The sequence below is a fragment of the Medicago sativa genome, chromosome 3 (genome assembly GCF_051527215.1).
Source record: "Medicago sativa cultivar Bolivia chromosome 3, Bolivia_mono, whole genome shotgun sequence".
NCBI classification, from domain to species: Eukaryota; Viridiplantae; Streptophyta; class Magnoliopsida; order Fabales; family Fabaceae; genus Medicago; species Medicago sativa.
The window spans coordinates 28,842,641-28,857,548 of record NC_140751.1 but is presented as its reverse complement, the minus strand read 5'-3'; the positions used below and the strand labels follow the sequence as shown (position 1 = coordinate 28,857,548).

The 14,908-nt window shown below is 35.0% G+C and overlaps 1 protein-coding gene across 1 annotated transcript; it reads right to left on the bottom strand.

Annotated features, from left to right (window-relative positions):
- Nucleotides 1-2,334: 2,334 nt before the first annotated feature.
- On the bottom strand, nucleotides 2,335-10,033 carry LOC146936951 (F-box family protein with WD40/YVTN repeat doamin). Its single transcript, XM_085751494.1, has 9 exons — nucleotides 9,753-10,033; nucleotides 8,344-8,541; nucleotides 7,226-7,280; nucleotides 6,352-6,450; nucleotides 6,043-6,146; nucleotides 5,512-5,601; nucleotides 5,168-5,307; nucleotides 3,565-3,649; nucleotides 2,335-2,804 (listed from the first exon to the last, which is right to left on the bottom strand). The coding sequence occupies exons 1-9, from the start codon at nucleotides 9,911-9,913 to the stop codon at nucleotides 2,420-2,422; spliced, it is 1,317 nt and encodes a 438-aa protein (XP_085607620.1). The 5' UTR covers nucleotides 9,914-10,033; the 3' UTR covers nucleotides 2,335-2,419.
- Nucleotides 10,034-14,908: the final 4,875 nt, after the last annotated feature.

Sequence of the window (14,908 nt, the reverse complement as noted above, 5' to 3'; positions counted from 1 at the left end):
TTCAATAGGTATTCCGTAGCATATCTCTAACTAAGTTCGTTTGCTAGAAATTAACTATGTATTAACTGCAAGATTCATCGCAGCAAATCACATATTTTCTTTTAGTGAAATGCCATGGAAAATATTAGAAACAAAGATTTACAAGAATTAAGAAACCACATCCTAGAATAGAAGAAACTAAGCGAACCATATCAAAAGGTCACCATAAGATTTGATTTGAGAGAACAAACATTACATATATAATATATAAATTTAACCCGTAAAATTTCATATAAAAATTTACCTTGAGTGACCGAGAGGGTGTGTAGGAGTATTGTAGGAATTACTTGGCTGCATTAAGAGACTTTAGATAGTGTGTAACGTAAAAATTGAGTGAAATGATAGGGAAAGATAGGGGGTTTTCAGAAAGTGTTGGTTTCGTTGTTTATTGATACCTTTGTGTTATACCTTGGTGAGCGGGTCTCCAATAGGTGAATTGTGATGTGCTATGCAAAATCTTAACAAATAGATTATGATGATGAAGATACAAATGCAGTATGAGTGGGTCTCAAAGTTGATGTTGTTCAACAAATTGAATGTGACTATGGGAATGGCAAATTAAAATGCAGCGTGTGGGAGCACAAATAATGTCAGTAGCTGCGTCTTTCAATGTTGGTAATGGGGGAAACGGAAGAACCAATTGGTCAGAGATGAAAGGAAAATAATGGCAATAGCTACGTCTCATCACAAGGCTCTAATGTCGTAAAATTCTCATAACATCGTCTCAACGATAAATAAATTCCCTAAATGAATTTTGATTATTTCCAAGATATATTCAAATTTTCATGTTTGGTTCTTCCCAACTCTAAAAATCATTCAAATGCATGAAATAAGGCAAAACATATTACTACAATTTAGTGAACTAATATGTATTCAACTATATTTTCATGCTTAACAAACATACTACTTTTTTTTAAAAAAAAAAAAAAAAATACTTGTTTTGACATTGTACAAAAATTAACAGAATAAAATTTAAAACGGCAAAGGCCTATTCTAGGTTGTCCTAAACTACAGGTCTTACAACGTAGGAATTAGATTCAAACAAGTTATCTTTTCTTTGGTTTCGAAGAGTGTTGTGGACTCTTTTATCTTGCAAGACAATGATAGAGGGGTGGGTTCCATTTTAAGTAGAAGTTGTTGTACTTTATCATTCTGTAAAACCTCTTATGTTCAACTTTGTTTTGACATTCCACTTTATAGTGATCCTTTGATTTTAATGAATTGCATTAGTTTTCTCTTGTAAATATTAAAGGAACAAATATAAAATCAATATTTTTTTTTAAACTATTTGACATGATGATAATTAGACCAAAAAAAGATCAATTGAGTTATAGAATTTTTAGAAACAATATTTTTTTTTTTTTACAATAAGTAGTTTTTAGAACCTTGATGAGTGAAAATAATATAATGAGTAAGTCCAATTCCAATGTGGCAACAGTTAAGACAATTCACCATAAAGCACCCATCTTGAAAGCTTAAGTGGGACCAATATATACACATCACTCATTATATACCATTTTAACGTTAATAATAAATAGGGTTAATTATGTTTCTAGTCCCTATAAAATAGCGACCTTGTAAGTTTAGTCCTTACTTAATTTTAATAGCATTTTTAGTCCCTATAAAAAAAAAATTTACTTATAATATTAGTCCCTGCTAAAACAAAGTTTGATTAATTATCCTTAAACTCTTAAATTTTTGAACGATTTTTTTTAGACAAGATTAGAACACTATGAAAGGTTCGTTTACTAAAATTTAGAATTTTCAGACATGAAATGAATTAAATATGAATTTTTTAAAACGACAAAAGTTAAAGATAAAAAGTAATAAAATCTGGATGTAGAAATCAAATTTTGCGATAATTTTTTGCGCAGGAACTTTTAGTAATGTTCTAAACATGTCTGCAAAAAATTGTTCAAAAATTTAAGAGTTTAAGCATAAATTAAACAAATTTGAATTGAGTAGGAACTAATACTCAGGGCAAAAAAAACAAAATTAGGGACTAAAAATGCTATTAAAATTAAGTAAGGACTAAACTTACAAGATCGCTATTTTATAGGGACTAGAAACATAATTAACCCTAATAAATAAACACCTAGTTTCTCCAAAGTCCAACCTAACTCCTCAAATTGTTGTTTTACTAAATCGATCCCATCAATAACTATAAATAAATAATCATTTTAATACAACTTATTTATTGGGAGAGAGAGAGAGAGAGAGAGAGAGAGAGAGAGAGATAGAGAGAGAGAGAGAGAGAGAGAGAGAGAGAGAGATTGCTTCTATAGTATTTAGTTGTGTTAAGTAGGTGAAACACCCATCATTGTGGATTCTCTAACCCGTACACGAAATTTAGAGGTACAAATTTAATAGGTCATAAATTTTACAACGAAATGGTATTGTTGTCTTTGAATTTCCACAATCTGATGTCCCTAGTCTTGTGTGTGGTAACAACCTTCTTCATTCCAACTGCTAGGCATGTAATAGAAGGTCGAGAATTCCTAGGAATGGCATCAACATTTATGTAGGTATCTTCAGGCAATCTCTTCCCCTTCCTTCTTTGGATGGAGCCTGGATGACTTTGATACGTCGCCAACAATCTATCCTCCGCAATACAACTTGAAACAATATTGCCATTATTTTGATTTAGAAATCTTAAGATACCATCTATTCCTCCAACAGCCAATGTTGATTTGTCATTCTGCATGTGCTGTAAGGAGGACACGACATTAGGACTCACTCGTGTGTTCCACAACAGTTTTCGTGTCCTGCATGCAAAAAATCAAGATTGTGTATATGAGTGATGATATATATAAAACTTTGCATTGGTCAAATAAAAATGAATGACTTGTTTTTTGTGTGAATCAGGTATCATCTACACACAATTACAACAGAGGCTAATCCCTTGAGCTGAATAGGACCACAATGGGTGGCATGCAAAGCATTCCCTCAAGAGATATAACATTGTTACATTCACAAGGCTGGAATCGAACCCAAAACCTCCGGAATAACTAATGGTTTATGCATGCAGAGCATTTATGTTCCAAATCAACCTAATCTTTTGACATCTAGAGAGGAAAAGAACGAGGGAAGACTATCTAGCAAAACGAAGGACAAATTAGGGAAGGCGTAAAGCCTCATCCAGCACCTTAATACCCGTCAGAATATACGAAAACAATCAGTTCCTAGAGTCCACATGTATTACAGGTGTGATGAAAATACTAATATGGAAAATCTGTAAATTTCTACAAATTATCAGGGTTTTAAAATAGGTGTGATTATGGCTGCGACATGAAGTTTTTGAATGTCTTTGTGACTAAAATTATGGCCGCATCAATTGCATTTGACCGCGATGTTGCATTTGACCACAATTCTTGATAATATCAAGGATTGCAATGCGACTGTCATTTTAAACCTTGGAAATGATATAGCATGCTTTATTACACGCGTCATAATTTGTTTAGGAATTCCCAACGTTGATGCCCCCAACCCCTAGCAATAACCTTTAATACACTATTGCAAGCATACCTCATGTCCCAACAATATGTATACCCAACAGCTGATCCGGCAAACAATAGCTGAGAGGAGGGTTTTAAACACAAGGTCTTTATGCCTGCAAGGAAAATTAAACATTAAGTAAGATTTTCACTTGCTGCATCAGAATCTGTAGTGCTTAATTTCCTACATTGGTCAAAACTGATTATGCCATGCATGCAAAATTAATATTTCAAGCATGTAAATAAATATTATTTCGTCAAGGAGTAATCCACCAAAGAAAATAAGATCATATTAACTTAACTCCGGTTGAAGTGCCACAAGTACAGTAGTATTTCTCATACATGTATGTACTTGCTAAAAGTACAATAATCGTATTAGGGTTTGTATTGTATTGGTCAAGCCTTGAGAAGGCTCTCAAGGGTTGTATTTATAGCCCTTTATGGGCCTGATTTGTGGTTACTTAGTCAGTAAGTAACAGGGGTATTTAGGTATTTAGGCGCGTTCTAGAGTTTCTAGAAGTGAGCAGAGGCGGCGCCCCAGGGAGGGCGCGCCTTTGGGCCTTAGGGCCTTTCTGGAGGGCTCTGAGGCCTCAGGGAGGGTCTAAAAGCCCTTCTGGAGGGTCTAAAAGGGCCTTTTGGAGGCCTTTTAGGTCCCTAGGAATATATTGACGGTCCAATGTACAATCACATAGCATAAAGGACACACAAGAAGTGCAAACCAAACACTGGAGAAATTAGAAACTAATTCCAATGCTGAGCCAATGTAATATGAATACATTATAGCACCCCAGGTTTAACTACACAAACATTATCTCCCATTTTCAAACATTCGACAGCTTGCATAGTTCCCTCCTTTGGGGGTGGTCAACAAACCATTTTAAACCAAACTGAATCACACTTAAACCAAACCACCTAGAACAAGATTTGAACTAAACTGGTTTAATTTAGTAAGTTATGATTCAAATGCTAAAAAAAGTGATTCACACCAGACCACAAACTAACCAAACCAAACCCACATCCAAAATACAAAATCGTGACTGACTTTTAACAAAATTGAGTATCGATGTTTTCTCTTCGAATATAGCTAAAACTTTTACAGAAAAAGTTCCCTATTGAATATAGCTTTCAATTACCTATTTCTTGTGAGCAAAAATAGTTCAAAAAGATATAAGTAGCTTGGGACCTTCGAGGAGATGGAATATTGTTTCGGAAATGACAAAATTACATGTTAAGACGTAAAAAAACTAAGAATGATCGAATGGAAAACTATATATCTATAAAGCCATGGGTTTAATAGTCAAGTAGTACGATTGTTATATTGAAGTATAACGAGGGAAGCAATCTAGACATTCATCTTCAAGTCACATGTCCACAAAGCAATACATATATTGATAATAAAAAAGGGATTGAAGAATAAAGGGCAACCTGGTGCACTAAAGCTCCCGCATACGCAGGGTCCAGGAAGGGGTCCCACAAGCAATAAAAACAAAACGATCGTGTATATTATGCTGAGAGGAATGCATGATGCTCATCAAATAAAAAAAGGAAACATAATTTGATTCTTATGATTGTGTTGCAAATCCTGAATGCAATCATGCTAACCACAATATTAATTAGAAGGGATAAACCATTACCTCTAAAATCACTTGATCTAAGTGTTGCTACTTTCTGAACAGAAGAAGGATCTGCTATTGTTATATTCCCCGAAGTGGAGCCACTTAGTATCAGTTGATCTTCACTTAAACATAAACAAGTTATAGGTGCAGAATGCATTCTGCAGATAACGAGTTTTACATATTATAAATGTTAGACGGCATGTTTAAGTTATTCCTCAATCAATTAAAATGAATCAACCTATACCAATGAGATTTATGATTTTATACAATATGCAACTTGTGTTTTTTCATGATAAACTTAATGTGCAATGACATCAGATCATTTTTGGACAGAAATAAAACAGAAAAAAACTGCAAGATACCTTATAATTTGAGAACATCTCCTACTATACATGTCAAAAACACGAACAGACCCATCATCACATCCAACCATAGCTTCTGGATCAAAGTAACTGCAAGCACATAAGGGGAAAAGAAAAACTTTCAGGTCAAAATCAAGATCCTATCTAGGAGTGGAAAAGGAGTGTAAAATACACAATCTTAACACAGGTCATGTGATCTTATAAAAGTACAATACGATACAATTAATTAACAGGTGTAATCATATCACTAAAGTTCAAGTAAGAATTTAGATGTTTGGTTTGTAGTTATTGCAAATGTTAATCTTTTTAATAGTTATTATAGAAAAATAACAGGAATAGAGCAGAACAGAAAAATCACGAAGGCTTGTATTTCACAAATGAAGCTTAGAGCAAGCAACAGACTGCCTTATGAGACTCAATTTAGATAAATTTTCAACTTCATGCCAGCAAAGCATACAAGATTCTGAGTCTGACTGCCTTATGCAACAGAATTTGAAATAAACCAGAAGAAAGATCATTGTTTTTGCTTACCGCATGCATGAACCTTTTATGAATTTGCCTTCAAGAGAAGGAAATACAATTCTTTTCCCATTCCGCCTCCATATGCATAAATGACTGCCAATTAGACCAACGATCTACAAATGAATATTAAGAGATATAAAGCATACAAAACCTCAGCCATTACAATTGAAACCAATTATATTTATTAATACTAACTTTTAGTAGAATGTGAATTAACTAACCAAACTATTTAAGGTTTTTCATTCCTAAGAAAAGTTTTACAATATTTCTTATACTTTCACTGAACAAAATTAATCCATAAAACATTCAATCATTGACCTTGCTCTCGTCAAAATCAAAGTCCACTAGAGAAAGTGTATCAGGTATCGAGTATTCTTCTACACATTTATAGCGGTCTAGTGACCAGAGACGAATAACCTGCATAATGCCAAGAGAATAGTTAGTACACATGGCTAATCAAGTTAAAAAATTATACCACATGAAAAAGAATAAAAATAAAATATCAATAAAAGGTAGATAAGATAACAATATAACATGAATTTTTACTGTTTTAAATGACAAATATGCTCCATTTAAATGATTAACATAGTCAAATACAGAGCAAGTACACTTCCAAAAGCAGAACAAAAATCCATATTAGATATTTAAGGAATCTATTGATGAAGTTTTCTACAGCCACCAAAGCATAGGCAGTAACCCTTTGAATCACTTGTCTTTTCTGTGTTCATGTGAATTTAAAGTTCAATCATATCTTTCTTTTGTCATACTACTTATGAAAAAACTAAATACTTCGAAGTTACAAGATTCATATATGGAATTGGTGAATAGTTACTATTGTGATTGTTCTATACGATTGTTAATTTACTGCTTCCCACAGAATACAGTTTGCTCAGACACTATAGGATCATTAGATATTGTCTTGTGAGGATGTGTAGATGCACATACATGTACCATTCATGGTTCATGACTACCAACTCATAAACTTATTAATCATACTCGACAAATGATATGGATGTCTTGAGCGATAACTTTGAATAGATCATGCAAAGTTAGTCATAGAACCGCAAAGCAGTTCATAATCCACCGTAGGTTTAATATTCCATAAAACAAACTTTATACCAGCTGCTCTGGGAAGAATGTTTTTAAGAACAGGATATTCGAAATGCATAAAATATAAGAATGGTGTCCACACCTTATCTCCCACACCAGTAACAAGTGTGCCCATTTTCATTCGGCACTGAGAAATCCTGAATGGAAAGGCAAAGATTGAACATTAGTAAACAGTCCAAACGTTTATATGGTGTGTATTTATCGAACATATGTACACAAAGTAGGCAAGTACTTATGCGATCAGAGTATTGATTCATCATTGATATTTACGTCAGAGTACTAATAATAAACAGTTTTTGCATATAGAATCCATTAAGTTCTAGTTATGGGAGGCAGAAATAGTCGCACAGATGTAATAGGATTATGGGAATAATGCCAACAGTTAAAAAATAAATGTCCATATGAAACCAGTAACTAAGGCAGTTTAAGAAAGAATTAAAAGACTATAGCCATGTACTTATCGAATAACATAAAACAATCATGCCAAATATCCTCAGCAGCATTAACATTTAACAAACACTTCATAAAATTTCAAAAATGATCTGAGTTCAGTTCGACATTTTAGTGAACACGGAACAACATTCATGATAGCTTTAAAATTTTGACATGCACATGCACGTATCCACACTATTAAACCTGTATTATATGGCATAATATGGAAGTCACGGCGTAATATGACGTGGCAGACTTTTTGATAATCGTCATGTCCAATTTGTGAAGGGATGCCCGCCATAGGCCACAATGGCGCGTTTAAATTATGGATTTTCGGCCTTTCACCGTATTCCACCATCAACAACGCTGGTATCAATAATTTATTTATCTGTACTCACATAAATATATGTATAAACACAGACATATACACATTTTATGTCACACAAAACATATACACAAATTGTGAAGTAAATACTACTAGTACTAATTATAGAGTAAAGCAAGTGATGGTTGAAAAACAATACTCTCTCCATCCCAATTTATAACACCATTTGACACTTTTCATGCGTATTACTAAATTACCCTTTCTATATAAATATGTTCAATGTTGATTTCTCATATTCCATAGTAAATTGATAGCGGAAAAAGAAAAATCAATGTATCCAGTAATGTGTAGAGAGGGTCTTATATTAAGCGACAAGTGAATGCTCCAAAAGGGTCATATAATTACGTACAGTACTAACTTTAAAGAACTTGTTAGTAACTTACGTTGTTGAATGACCTTTCCACTGATCAACATGAAACCCACCACATTGAAGCGCCAATCTATGCTGCTCCATAGCAACATCCCTTAAAATCACCCTCAAGGACTTTTTAGTATGTTCAAATGACCTCGAACTCGAAGCATTATTCCGCAACTTCCTCTCATAAAACTTTCGCAGTGACCGAGACTCAAGTATTTCATTCCTTCAAAAAAAAAATAGCAATTAGTACGAAGCAAGGACACAGATACAACACATACATGTTGGAATTGATAATAATCTGAGAAAATGGCATTATTCTATGTACTCACACGTGAAAGTGTGTTGTTTGTCAGATGTTAAATGGGTTTGTCCTCGTGAGCTTAGCTCAGTTGGTAAGGACAATGCATAATATATGCAAGGTCCGGGGTTCAAACCCCGGCCACCACCAAATAAAAGATGTTAAATGGGTTTGGATCTCATCCTAAAAGTTAGCTCAAAGGATGAGGGTACTCAAGCATATTTATACACTCAACAGCGCAGAAACCTGAGCAATGTGGGACTACAAACAAACTACAAACAACTTCAAAACCAACTTCAACGTCAGACAACACTTGTCAATCCTATCAGCTTCGGTAGTATTGATTAAGTTACTCCCTCCGTCCCGGAATATCTGACCTATTTACTAAAAAAAAGTGTCCCAAAATAACTGACCCATTTCAATTTTCAATACAACTTTCATCATTCCCAATACAATATAACTCTAATTAATATTACTTTCATCATTCTCAATACAATATATTTCACTTTCCCCTTTATTTATACATTTTTCTTAATCTGTGTGAAAAACCAAATTGGGCCAGATATTCTGGGACGGAGGGAGTAGTTGTTAATCAGTTGCACTTAGTTAGTTGCTAGTTGTTAATCAATTACACACAAATTAATCAATCAACTTCATTCTATCACTTCCAAACTTTTTATTATTCTCTTTGTTGAGCTCCACCATGCATCTCAACAACACTGTGGCACTCACATGTCAACGTTGGACGCTGACATATGTCAACCGTGTTAGAGTCGGATACCAACACATGTCAGACACCAGATACCAGATACGTCTTCCATCAAAAGTGTCGGTGTTACAAATTACTCCCTCCGTCCCAGTTTAATTGACCTACTTTGGTTTTTCACACAGATTAAGAAAAGTGTATAAATAAAGGGGAAAGTGGAATATATTGTATTGAGAATGATAAAAGTAATATTATTTAGTGTTATATTGTATTGGGAATGATGAAAGTTGTATTGAAAATTGAAATGGGTCAGTTATTTTGGGACACTTTTTTTTAGAAAATGTGTCAGTTATTCCGGGACGGAGGGAGTAACTATTATTTTGTTCACATTGCAAACAGAAAAGGAAATGAAAGGGAAAAGAGAAGTTACCAGAATTTGCAAACGAGAGAGCAACGAACAAGGTCGAACATGTTAAGGAAAGCGAAGATGATAGAGAGGATGTCGCCGTCGAGGGAAAGTATTGTGGACGGAGTATTACAGCGGCGTTTGTTTTTGTGGTCGGTGGAAGCGGTGGCCGGAGTAGGATGCATCTTCTCCGGCGCCGCCGTGAAACTATATTGTGTCGGGGAAAGGCAGCTGTGTGAAGTCTTCTCTGCTCTCTCTAGTATACTCAGGCAGCAGCGTATGCCATCGACGAGAATTGTAAGGTTGGGAAATTTGATCTCTTTTAATAATACTGCATTTGTCACCTAAATTGAGAATGGTGCCAATTTATTTTTCTAAACATTGAAAATTAATTTTTTTTTTTTTGAGAAAAATATTGAAAGTTAATGTTATATAATAAATATTTATCATCTTTTTCATAGTTATTTTCTCTTTCTTCTCAATAAGATAAGATTTTTTGTTATAAAACCGTCAATATTTTGACGATTGATTTTTTAGTCCCAAAGACACAAAAGGGTTAAAATATGATGATTTGTCATATGATTAAGAAGTGACACTATTGTGTTTTTGCTAATCATTAATTTTGTATGTGTTTTTTTTTATGAAATCATTAACGTGTTTTCTAACGGGACAAGTTAACATAACCCTAAAAAAAAAAAAATTGAAGTCATGGGCTCAAATTCGATTAAAAAAAATTGTTTTTTAATAATTAAAAAAATTGTATTCTTAAAAAAATTATGGTGTCAAGTTTTTTTTTTTTTACAAGCGAAAATGAGATATATTAACACCAAAATGAGGAATTCACCAGCACAAGATTCGTCACAAAGAAACACCAAAGACTACAACAATACCGGTTCGAAAAGAGTAAGAGTAAAAATAGACAAAATCAACTAATGCCAAAGCACATAAAAGGGCACAACCATCAACTAATGAAAAATTAGCATACTTTTCTTTCGGCCACCAAAAAGAATGCATTTTTACTTTATCTAGGAGCTGAGTAATTGATTATCTCTCTCTCTCTCTCTCTATGTGTGTGTGTGTGCGTCTATTATTTTTACTCCGCTGCACTCAGAACCTCAATCGAACTCCGACTCACAGCAACACAATTCAACCCCCCCCCCCCCCCCCTCTTGTGTTTTTCTCTACTTCATTACGAACAAGGTGTCAGAGAACTAAATATGTTGGAAGATAGAAACAAGTGTTGAGTTGTTTCCACGCCTACTCACACATAACAGTGAATCGTGAGGAAGAATGGTGCTTCTCACCAAATTGTCTTTAGTCGGCAACCTATTGTGAAGAAGTCGCCAAACAAAAATAAAAGGCTAAATTGCATATTTGGTCCCTCAACTTTTTTATTGTTTTCATTTTGGTCCCTTAAGTGGTTAAGGTTGCGTATTGGTCCCTTAACTCACCTTTCATCTGCCAAATAAATCCTTGTCGTTAACTTTTGTCAAAAAACTTTAAAATTCATCATCAAACCCATAAATTCATCACATTCATCTTCAAACCTAGAAAATTCATCACCTTCATCATCTCTCTTCATGACCTTCATGAAGAAACCCAGGAAAATAAAAAAGCTTCACTCGAAACTGATATTACCCTCCAAGGAGGGAACCAAGACAACCCAAATTCAAACGAGCATGGCAATGTCGAGATTCTGGTTTCGGATTCCATTTCCAAAACCTGCAAAACCCACTCTCAAATCCAATCGTGTCCATTCCCTCACAAAAAAGCGATATTTTGAAGTGAAACTAGAAAGATTTTGATTAGTTTTTGTTGGTTTAAGGTTTTAGTTTTAGTTTGTTAGTTAACACTGTTAGTGCTATAAGTTATTCATGTGAGTGTTTGTTGCAACTTGCACAACGTTGCATGAAACACATATGTTGAGTTTTTTTTTTTAAAATAAAAAATTGGGTTTGTTGATGAAGGTCATGAAGGGAGATAATGAAGATGCTGTATTTTCTGGGTTTGAAGATGAATGCGATGAATTTCTGGATTTGATGGTGCATTTTAATGTTATTTGACAAAAGTTAACAATAAAGATTTATTTGGTAGAAGAAAGATAAGTTAAGGGATCAATATGTAACGTTAGTTGCTTAAGGTACAAAAATGAAAACAATAAATAAGTTAAGAGACCAGATATACAATTGAGCCAAAATAAAAACCTTTAAAGGAACATCTTTATGCCAAATAATCTCTCAAAAAAAAAATCTTTATGCCAAATAAGGTTTGAAACTGCAATTAAACTATGCATCCCATGACTAGTGAGCATTTGATACACCCCATGAACAACATAATCTCCACTCGAGTCAAGTTGCAACAACCATTGATCTAGAGTATTAAATTGCAGAGTAATATCATGTAGTAAAACCCTACACTCGTTTACTAGCGCCTCCTCTCACACCAACAACTGACGCCGCCACTTCCAAGTCTCACCCCCTTCACCCCACCCTAATGAAAACATGTCACCCACCGAGTTCCACCTATGGACAAAGAAGTCAAAAAGTCTACTAAACCGCTTACACAAGGGTGTCGCCTCCTAACCACGAGTCCTTCCAAAAAAATCAACACTGTCACCAACCTTTTTCCTTAAGTCCTCCTTGAACCAACCTTCCCCTTAAACACATATGCCATCACAAATTTTCGCCACCTCCCTCCACCTAAATGACCCATACCGTCCCCCATCTTTCAGTCGTCCTCCCTCCTCTCTGTACGGAGCTGACAACACTATGAACCACAATCCTCCTTTATCCACTTACATTCTCCAACACAACTTGCCTAGAAGTGCAATATTAAACTCCCCCATCCTTCTAACCCCCAACCCACCATACTCATTTTCGCACACAAATCGACTCTCAATTAACCCAAGCAATTTTCTTATGATCCTCACCCCCACCCCAAAAAAAAACATTCAAAAGAGATTCAATAGAGGAGATTACACCTGAGGGAGCCTTGAAGAAGGAAACCACATAGACACGCAACGAAGATATGACAGACTTAAGGAGAATTAAACGACCACCAAAAGATAAATTTCTACTTTTTCAACGTGACAGACTAGCTTTAATACGTAACAACACCGGTTCCCAAAACACTAACCGACGCGCGTCACCACTAATTGGGAGACCCAAGTACAAAAAAGGCACTCGCCAATTTTACAATTCAAATCTGATGCTGCCTCATTCAACCAAGAATCGTTAATTTTAATTCTTACCAGCAAACTTAATGAAAATTAATGACACTACGAAAATAACAAAAACAACAGGCATAACTCTAACATTATCCTAACTTTTAACCCAAAAAGCAACATATCATCAGTAAATTGAAGGTGAGAAATAACTGTAGGAGGATGCATTCTGACCCGATAACCAGTAAAAATATAGATCCCACCATGGTTGTCATCATAACATTCAAACCTTCAACTACAAACAGAAAAAGAGAAAGAGGATCACCCTATCTCAATCCCCTCTTTAATCTTCAGTTGGGCTACCATTAACCAAAACATAAGTGGTTGTCGTGCCAATACACTCTTTCATCCACTTCCTCCACACCGTTGGAAAAGACATTTTACCCATAACAACATCCAAGTATCCCCAATCAACATAATCATATGCTTTTTCAAAATCCAATTTAAATAACATTAAATCATTTTTAACTTACGCGCCTCATCCATTATATCATTTGCAATCGGAATACAATCAAGAATCTGTCTATCTTTCACAAACGCAAACTGAGACTCAGAAATGACACTTTCCATAACCAACCACAATCTATTTGCTAACAATTTTACCAAATTTTTTTACAAGATTCCCACCATAGAAATGGGCCAAAACTCATTCAAACATATACTAGTATTTATATGAGATAATGAATACTTAGGGTTTATATGACCTTCTCTATGCCATAGTAACCGATATTGATGCCAACATATACTAATATTTATACGAGATAATAAATAAAGGTCCGTTGTGAGCTCATGCAACTTTGAAACCTTACCCTCGATAACTGATCATCTTCCCCTTTAAAATCCAATAAAGAAATACGCTCTTTTATATAATCAATCATACCCGACAAATTATTAACATATGAGAGATGCAGTCTTTAAGAGCAAATTTAATTAACTTCAGATTTTCCTTCAATACAAATCCACCCCCCATATGCCAAACATTACAACATATGAGGGGGGTCGACGACCCTAATTTTCCTCATCAATCGATGACGGTACCGGACAATGATCCGACAACCCTTTAATATGAGCCACCTGCATGCAACTAGGCCAAGTCAAGAACCAATCCTCAAAAAGTAAAAACCTGTCAAGACGACTCATAGATTGTCCATCTCCCTTAAACCAAGTGAATTTGTGACCCCGAAGTGGAAGATCAACAAAAAACATCATTTATGAACTGATTAAAAGGAATGCAATCAAATGAACGAGGTGTTTTCCCAGCCGATCTTATTTCTTCTAAACAAATTAAGAACGACATTAAAATTGCCACAAACAGAAAAACTCTTTCCTACAATATTCTGAATCCTCCCCGACAGGCTTTCTCATAACAACTGCTTAGCCACATTATCACAAAGAGCATACATATTGGACAGATAAAACTCCTCAATAGTAAGAATAAACCTTCCATGAATGAATACAACATGCTCAAAACTAACAGGTGACCACACTTCCACCACCAAACAGTCCCACACAATCAACAATCCCCTTGACGTCCCTGCTGAATGACGATATGAATAAGCACGAGAGAAGCTACCCCACAAAGAAGAACATAAGAAATCATCAAAAACCGATAACTTAGTTTCTTGAAGGCACAAAATAGAAGATCCCTTCTCACCAACCAATTTTCAGGATTCCTTCTGTTTCTCACATCCACCCAACCCCCATAACATTCCAAGATATGATCTTCATCCCCATCTCTTCCCACCCTACAACACGACACCAGAAAACCTAACAACCCCTCACCGCCAAGTTGCCCGCTACCCCTTCCTGATCACCTAAAGACACCTTCTTTCCCTTCCCAACTTTAGATAACACATTGAACATATTCATCTTATCCTCATTGAATTTAACACCAATTGCCTTTCTTATTCTCCACACGTCATCAACTACCACCTCCTCTTTGCCATGCATAACCACC

What these genes read in the sequence shown, in the direction of transcription:
- LOC146936951 (XM_085751494.1), bottom strand. Translation starts at nt 9,913, where the DNA reads ATGCATCCTACTCCGGCCACCGCTTCCACCGACCACAAAAACAAACGC. An exon ending in TTGATTTTGACGAGAGCAAG is followed by an intron (nt 6,147 to 6,351) that starts GTCAATGATTGA and finishes ATTCATTTGTAG; the next exon opens with ATCGTTGGTCTAATTGGCAG. An exon ending in ATAAAAGGTTCATGCATGCG is followed by an intron (nt 5,602 to 6,042) that starts GTAAGCAAAAAC and finishes ATGTGCTTGCAG; the next exon opens with TTACTTTGATCCAGAAGCTA.